Source organism: Mirounga angustirostris, unplaced genomic scaffold, assembly GCF_029215605.1.
Source record: "Mirounga angustirostris isolate CCGP_5_RB_7025 unplaced genomic scaffold, mMirAng1.0.hap1 SCAF_13, whole genome shotgun sequence".
Lineage (NCBI taxonomy): Eukaryota > Metazoa > Chordata > Mammalia > Carnivora > Phocidae > Mirounga > Mirounga angustirostris.
Window position 1 is genome coordinate 58,126,807 of NW_026991721.1, and position 7,941 is coordinate 58,134,747.

Consider the following 7,941-nt stretch of genomic DNA (forward strand, 5'->3'; position numbering starts at 1 on the left):
CAAATCTCACTACTCTGAGTTGCTATTATTAGCAGTTAGATGTATTCCCAGAATCTTTTTCTATGCATATGTATTTCTTTTTAGAATTGGTTTCAGCCTTATGAGCAAGTGTTTTCTTTTTTCTTTAATATTATATCTTGATCATTTTTCACATCTTTACATGCTCTTTGCAAATACATTACTTAAATGCTACATGATATTCAATTGCTCATTCTTCATATAGATCAGTATATGTATTTTCCTGTTTTTGGTTTTATAAATAATGAATCTATACATATCTTTGTACTTTTCTTTCCCTCAAATTCTATTTTTATAAAGAGATTCCAAGAAGGAAAAAATACATGTACTTTTTAACTGTTTTGGTGGAAAGTTCTTATCTCCTTTTTAACAGGTAGCAGCTTAGACTTCTGGCAGGGTGAAGATCATTTTCACCTTAGTGGTCTGTTGGAAGATGGCATTCTGTTCAAATCTTCACTAATTTGATAGATGGACATATTTTTTACTGTTCTCTTGTGATGATGAAGATTGGTCAACTCAGTATTTATGATCAATCACATCGTTCAGAGAGTTCTTGTTCTGGGCATTTTCAAAATTGTTCTTTTGTTCTGGAGGGTTGCTAACCTCTGGGCCTTTTGTTCACAGATAACTTTGTTCTGATGCGTGCATTCCAGATCAGTGGGGTGATGGGGTTGGTTGTGATGCCGTGACCCTTGGCTCAGGGATCTTTTCCACAACATCCTCGAATAACCCTGTCCCTGATCTGCTTGGTCCTAACTCCATAGATGATGGGGTTGAGCATGGGAGGTATCAGTAGATAGAGATTAGCGAACATGATATGTACCACTTGGGGCACGTGATGTCCAAAGCGGTGGGTGAGGAAAGTAAAGAGGGCTGGGATGTAAAAAGTCAAGATGACACAGATATGGGAAGCACATGTGCCAAAAGCCTTGAGCCAGGCTTCCTCAGAGGGCAATCCCAGAACAGTTCTCAAAATCATCGCATAGGATATACTGATGACAATCATATCAAAGCCAGCCATAGAGAAGGCCACAAAGAGCCCATATGCACGATTGACTCTAGTGTCTGCACACACCAGCTTTAGCACAGCCATGTGCTCACAGTAGTACTGTGGAATGACGTGGTTGGGGCAGAAGGGCATCCTGGAGACCATGAAGCAGAAGGGACTCACCCACAGCAATCCTCTCATCATCACGGCTGCCCCCAGTTTACCCACCACAGCTGGGGTCAGGATAGTAGAGTGGTGGAGTGGGAAGCAGATAGCCACAAAACGGTCCAAGGCCATAGCCATGAGCAACCCAGACTCCACAGAAGAAAAGGCGTGGATGAAGAACACCTGGATGAGGCAGGCATGGTATTCAATCTCATGAGCATGAAACCAGAGTATAGCCAGCATTTTAGGTTGCGTGGAAGAGGAGAGGGCCAGGTCAGTGATAGCTAGCATGGCTAGAAAGAGGTACATGGGCTCATGTAGTGTGTGGTCAGTTCGGACTATATGAAGGACAATGATATTGCCAACTATAGCCACAACATACATGGCACAGAGAGGAAGGGCAATCCAAAATTGGTAATTCTCAAGTCCTGGGATCCCAAGTAGGATGAAGAACACAGGATGCAAAGAGCTATTCCCTGAGGCCAGCATCACTGGGTGGTTAATTTGTTCTCCATTGTGAAGGTAATTTACTCTCTGTAGGTGATAATAATCAAATAAGTAATTATTATTATTTTTAGTATTTTGATAGGTTCAACTGAATAATAGGGTAATTGGGTTTAATGGTAAACTGGAAGAATTTCAAATGTTTTAATGAAAAATTTTTGCAGCATGGTCTCCAGGATGCCCTTCTGCCCCAACCACGTCATTCCACAGTCCTACTGTGAGCACATGGCTGATGCTACTCTTCATTCCTCATTCCTATTTCTGTCATTCAAAATGGGATCAAAACATACTAGCTGCAAGTGTGATTTTTGTCGAAGAATCAATATTTTCTTTGCAGGTAGCATCTGCTAAGGGAAAACTATCCTGTCATATAATGTCAGTAATAGTCATTCTTGCCCTTTTATTCTTCAGAACTAACTGACTTGTTTAACCTTTCCCATCGGTTCTTTTCAAGCTTCTGTTTAAGCCACTTAGGCAACTTTTCAGGGTAGAACCCAGGTTGGAAAACACTTTGGCTTAAAGGCTCATAGCAAGTATGTAGTGATGTTGAGTTAGCTTTTACTCTAGGAGTTACCAGGGGAATTTTGGCTAGAGGATAACTGACTGATGATTGTATACCTGTAATTAAACCTATTATCTTTAGTGTGCATCCTCCTAGATTAGAGGCCAGCAAACATTTTTCTTAAAAGGTCAGATCATACATATTTTAGGCTTTGTGTGCTATACAGTCTCTGTTGCAACTAGTCAGTTTAGCCACTGTAGCATGGCGGCAGCCAGTCAGTACAGAAATGTGTGAGTGTGGCTACATTCCAATACAATTTTATTTATAAAAACAGCTTGCAAGCTAGATTTGGCCTGCAAGTTATAGTTTTCTAATTTCTGTCCTGATGATAAATTTTCATGAGGTGAGCACTGCACAGTGCACCATCCTACCACTGTTCATGCTTGGCACAGAATAGGGGTTTAGTAAACAATTGCTGGAGCAAATAACAAAGAAATGTCATTGTTCAGTGGCAATGGACTTTTTAACTGATTAGCCATATCTTAAAATCCTTGGAGAAACCTTTTATTTATTTTTTATTTTTTTAAAGATTTTATCTATTTATTTGACAGAGAAAGACACAGCGAGAGAGGGAACACAAACGGGGAGTGGGAGAGGGAGAAGCAGACTCCCTGCCGAGCAGGGAGCCCGATGCGGGACTCGATCCAGGGACTCCAGGATCATGACCTGAGCCAAAGGCAGTCGCTTAACCAACTGAGCCACACAGGCGCCCTTGGAGAAACCTTTTAAACACTACTTTTGCACCATGGCTACAAGAGAGTTATGCATAATTCTCATACTAGAGTCTGCTCTGCTGGCCAGTGAAAGACATGAATGCCCTCCTCTGCTATACTTGCTTTACGTGGTCGAACTTGTCTGATCCCTCTAACACCTACCTAGGAGTCCATGACACACCTGGTTCTTACTTTTCAGCCTTTCATCTCAGTTGACCTGAGCTTTTGAATCTCCTCCATAACAGAAACACACAGACAAGAAGAATATCTTTTCAAATCTCCCATAACAAATCACCTGTTGGAACTAACAAATGTTTCATTCAGCCAGACCTAATGGTTCCTAAAAAGGCTTTCTTCAAGATCCCAAATAGTCCTAACCTCTTTCTGATTTTCCCTAGCTTTATAACGTTATGAGAGTAATGGGGCTCAGACTTTATAAATCTTGCTCTACATTGCAAACTTTACTATCCTACCTTGATAATAGCTATAGGTTTGCTCAAAACAAATACTCCTATCCAGGGTATGGTGAAAATTCAGACACACACATTATCTGGGGTCGAGGACTCTAGTTTTATCCTCTGTTGCCTGGCTTGTTCTTCCAGTTATATGTGCTGTTTGAACCAGAGTCTTCCTCTCTCCCTCCCTTCTGCCTCCTGTATGTCACCCTCCATTTGTCAGGACTTGGTCACTGAGGCTCATGGGCACCTGGAAAGCATACTTAGACCATCTTCATTCTTGTACTGGGCACTGATGAAGATGCCTGCTAAACCTACAATTTCTCAAAGTGCATAATAATCTCTTTAATTAATTGTGGAAGACATTGCCATTTTTGTAAATATAGCACCATAAACGTTTACATTTTATTGTTTTTAACTCTCACAAAGTTTCTGCCCATGAGCCTTCATGGGGAACTCACCTGTTCTCCATACTCCTTTTGGAGTGGTGACTCTTCTCAGGTGGTCCGGGACCCAAGTCTGAAATAGGAGATTGGGTCTCTGACAGGTGCCTTTCTTTCTTCTCTATACCTACAACCCCATGGAATCTGGTGTCCTCCTTCTCAGCAATTCCCTTGCCTCTTCTTCCCTCACTTATGTACTCAGCCTGTGTAGAGTGAAGGCTCCAAGTCATGTGGAGTGGACAGGGAATTAACCAGTCTTAGATCATTTTTGTGAAGTGTGTGAGATTTGAAATCCTATTTCTGAGGGAGGCACAGGTTATCAACTTACTGCTGGGTGGAGAGATGGATATGTGCATTCCCTCAAGAGTAGGGAAAGAAGAGCAATATAATTTCCCTTCTTGCCCAGCATTCCTTCTCCCTTTTCCTGCTTTTACATATTTCCCTGTCCCTGCACCCCCATGGGCTAGACCTCTTGTGAGCCTTATGCATACTGAAAGAAGAAATTAAGTCATCTTTTTCAATGTTATAGCTAGGGTGATCACACACTGAACTTCAGAGTCAATTTTTCTGTTCTCCAAAGTACAATCTAACTTGTGAGAACTTGGCATAGCTTTTGGTTCAGGAAATACTGTTACAAGAATGACGTTCTCAGGCTTTCTGGGTGGCTCAGTCGTCAAGCGTCTGCCTTCTGCTCAGGTCATGATCCCAGGGTCCTGGGATCAGGTCCAGCACTAGGTTCCCTGCTCAGCGGGGAGCCTGCTTCTCCCTCTGCCAGATGCTCCTTCTGCTTGTGCTCTGGCTCTCTTCCTCTCTCCCTCTCTCTGACAAATGAACAAATAAAATCTTAAAACAAAAGAATGATGTTCTCACATTAGTGGAGCTCAGCTTTCACCTATGAGTGTGGGTTTGAATTCCGTGCTGGTACCACTGGCTCTGTTAGCCTTCAATTACTGCACTCATTATGTGGAGTTATTTATGTCCATCAATTAACCATATTGCTCAGGCCTGAAGGGGTAAAGGATAAAATGGGCTGTGATCTTACTAAGGAAGAGTTTCAAGGATGTTTAGATCACTTTCTCACTTTGGGGTATCTAAAACCAAGGCATAGAACAATAATGCTGGAACAGGGTAGGGTTCAAATCCAGAATCCTTCATGGAGGGATTGTGTGTGGAGGCAGGCTCCTACTTTTCTAGAATTCCCTGGAGGATATGATGTGAGCAGCGAATCCTCCCCATCTCAGAAGGAAAGCCATCCGTCAGGGATCTCTGGACCTGGAGGGCCAGTGGGTCAGGCCATTGTGCAGTCTATTGCCTCGTCTTCCAGCTTCTTGGAGCCTCTGTGAGTCCTACCGTTCTCTGGGAAGGGCAGAGATGACTGTGGCACAGGGGAACCACTCACCTTGAGCTCTGCTTCATCTCTGACCATGAGCAGCTCTAACTGGCTCCTGTAATTCAGCTTTTAGCAGAGACTAGATTAGGACCTATTTAAAGACCTGTTCAAGTCTGGCCTTTCCCTTCCCCAAGCATTAATTCTCCGCCTCCTGATAGGCCCCCCTGTCTCCATCTCTGGTTTCCTCTGAGACTAGAGACTAAAGCTTGAAGCATTAACCCTTAAGTTGCCTCTCCGCTCTGTATACACAAATGCAAAGGCTGGGGGATTGAGTGCATGGGCAAGAATGAGTGTTGTTGAGAATACACAATTGTGAGCTTATCTGTATGGATGTATTTTTTGTTAGTCCAGAGTATGTATATTTACAATTGAAAAGAAATTTTATACAATGTGAAGGTGTGTGGATATGTTTGTTGATGTGTGTATTTGAGAGATGTTTTAATAGACATGTGTGTAAGGATTGGATTTGAATGTGAATGGTATGTTTGTATAACGTGTGTTTGTGCAGGTGTAAATAACAATTTCATTAAGTATACGTATTTATTGGGATAACTTGGCTCTCTGAGTACAACGGCACTGCATACCCGTATATTGTGAAAGCATATGCTGAGCTCCAAAGCTGATAGTGTGAAATTATACAACAAAATGTATGGGTTTGAAGAGGTGTTGACAATCTCTTGGTGCTTTTGTATGTACCTAGGTAGCTCTGGTTCTGAAGCCCTCCCACTTCTTATCAGGAGAGGCAGGAGGACTTCCAGATGGAGGTCTTGCCATAGTTCTTTTTGAAATTTGGTGAAGCTGGAAGGCCCTCCTCACTCAGCCTGAACAGTTAAGCTTATGCAGAGCTTCCTCTCACTCCCCATGTAGAGCCTTGCTGGTTTTCTCTTCCTTCTTTTTTCTCAGCATTCCCTGATGTATGATATGTCAAATGAAGATTTGAGAAAAAAAGTATTTAAAAACAGAAAGTATGGGGCGCCTGGGTGGCTCAGTCGTTAGGTGTCTGCCTTCGGCTCAGGTCATGATCCCAGGGTCCTGGGATCGAGCCCCACATCGGGCTCCCTGCTCCGCGGGAAGCCTGCTTCTCCCTCTCCCACTTCCCTTGCTTGTGTTCCCTCTCTCGCTGTGTCTCTGTCTGTCAAATAAATAAATAAAATCTCTTTAAAAAAAAAAAAAAAGAAAGAAAGAAAAGAAAAAAAATAAAAATATAAAAACAGAAAGTAAGGATTTGTTTGTAGAGTTCAGACTTCAGAAGCTATGCCTCACAAAATCCACAACCCAACATACATTTATAGGTTTACAGTAATCTGTTTATGGTGAATTGCCATTATCATGTTCACAAAGGTTAGGATTTATTTTAAGATATAACCATAACAAAAATCTGGGATAAAACCGTTTTTGTTAGGGAGTCCAGGTTTACAGGAAAGATTCAAGGTTTTATTCTTTTGGGGATCGGGCTGATATTGTAATTTTGGATTTGTCCCTGGTTGCAATTTCTTTTTCTTTATCTGCTTCTTTTAGCTCTGGTGAGTGAAATATTTGGTATTAGGAAAGTTGAAGAAAGTGCCAGGCTTTCCTCTTCTCCGTCTTCTTCCTCTTTCTCCTCCTTCTCGCCCTTCCCCTCTTGCCCCCATCTTCCCCTTCTTTCCTACTTCCCCCTTGCCTTCCTCTTCTTTCTTGTCCTCCCCCTTCACCACCTCCTCTTCCTCCTGGTTATCATCATAGTTGTCTTCTCCTTTTCTCCTCCTCCTCCTCCTCCTCCCTCTCCCTCTCCTCCTTTTTCTCCTTCTTCTTCACTGGAGGAACTTTTTTCCCCAAATGAAGCCTGGCATCGAGGGACAGGACCTGAGTTTCCCCATCTCTTGCATCTTCCAGTCCCAAATGCCATGGTGGCTCCAAGCAGACATGGCATCCACGGTCTTGTGGAAGTTACTTGTTAGGCCAACCACACTGTTCTTCAAGTTTAGGTGCGCATGGCTTGCTGAAATGAGTGTGCACCAGGCAGATCAGTCCGTTCCCGATTTACCCTCCTCAAGTTCTCCTCATCGTTTGTGTCTTTCAAAAGCTGGTATTTCTGCAGGATGCACTGAGGACTTGGGCACCTGGCTCACAGCCCTGCTCTAAACCTCAGTCTCTAGGAGAACATTCAAAGATTTGTGAGCTGTACTGAGGGGCTAGTTAAGGTTGGTTGCCATAGACTTCTAGCCATACCAGTGTTCTGTATAGATAAATGTTCTTATGATATATCCCACATTACTGACCACGTGTACCTGCATGCACATAGGGAGGCTAAAGAATATTGTTTGTGAGACTTATGCTGTGTAAATAACCTTAGGAACAAGGTTGTTTAAAATCTATTATTGGGCCTCTAGGTCAGCATGGGCCCTTCTGTTCTGGATGCCAAGAACTTCAAATCTTGTCTCAAGCCCCCAACAGCTTCAGGCTGTGTTGGGTACCTGGAATGGAATCCAGGAGGGGAGGCAAACACATGGAGCCCAGGCTCCTTGAAATATAGAAATATGATAACATGGAAATGCAGCTCGCTCCAAACTGCATGTAGGCAAACAGATGTTTAATTTCAAACACTCTTATTTGTTCTACAAATATGGCCCTTATGGGGATAGTCATTTGGAAATGTCACCTGAGGGGAGGACCCTCCACCCAGGCCTCTTAATCAGGACTGCAGCCTGGCTGTTTCCATGGGGC

At 42.9% G+C, this 7,941-nt stretch overlaps 1 protein-coding gene across 1 annotated transcript; it reads right to left on the reverse strand.

Annotated features, from left to right (window-relative positions):
• Positions 1 to 238: 238 nt before the first annotated feature.
• LOC123856669 (olfactory receptor 52R1) lies at positions 239 to 1,702 on the reverse strand. The gene has a single exon (XM_045892812.2). The coding sequence runs from the start codon at positions 1,658 to 1,660 to the stop codon at positions 716 to 718; it is 945 nt and encodes a 314-aa protein (XP_045748768.1). The 5' UTR covers positions 1,661 to 1,702; the 3' UTR covers positions 239 to 715.
• Positions 1,703 to 7,941: the final 6,239 nt, after the last annotated feature.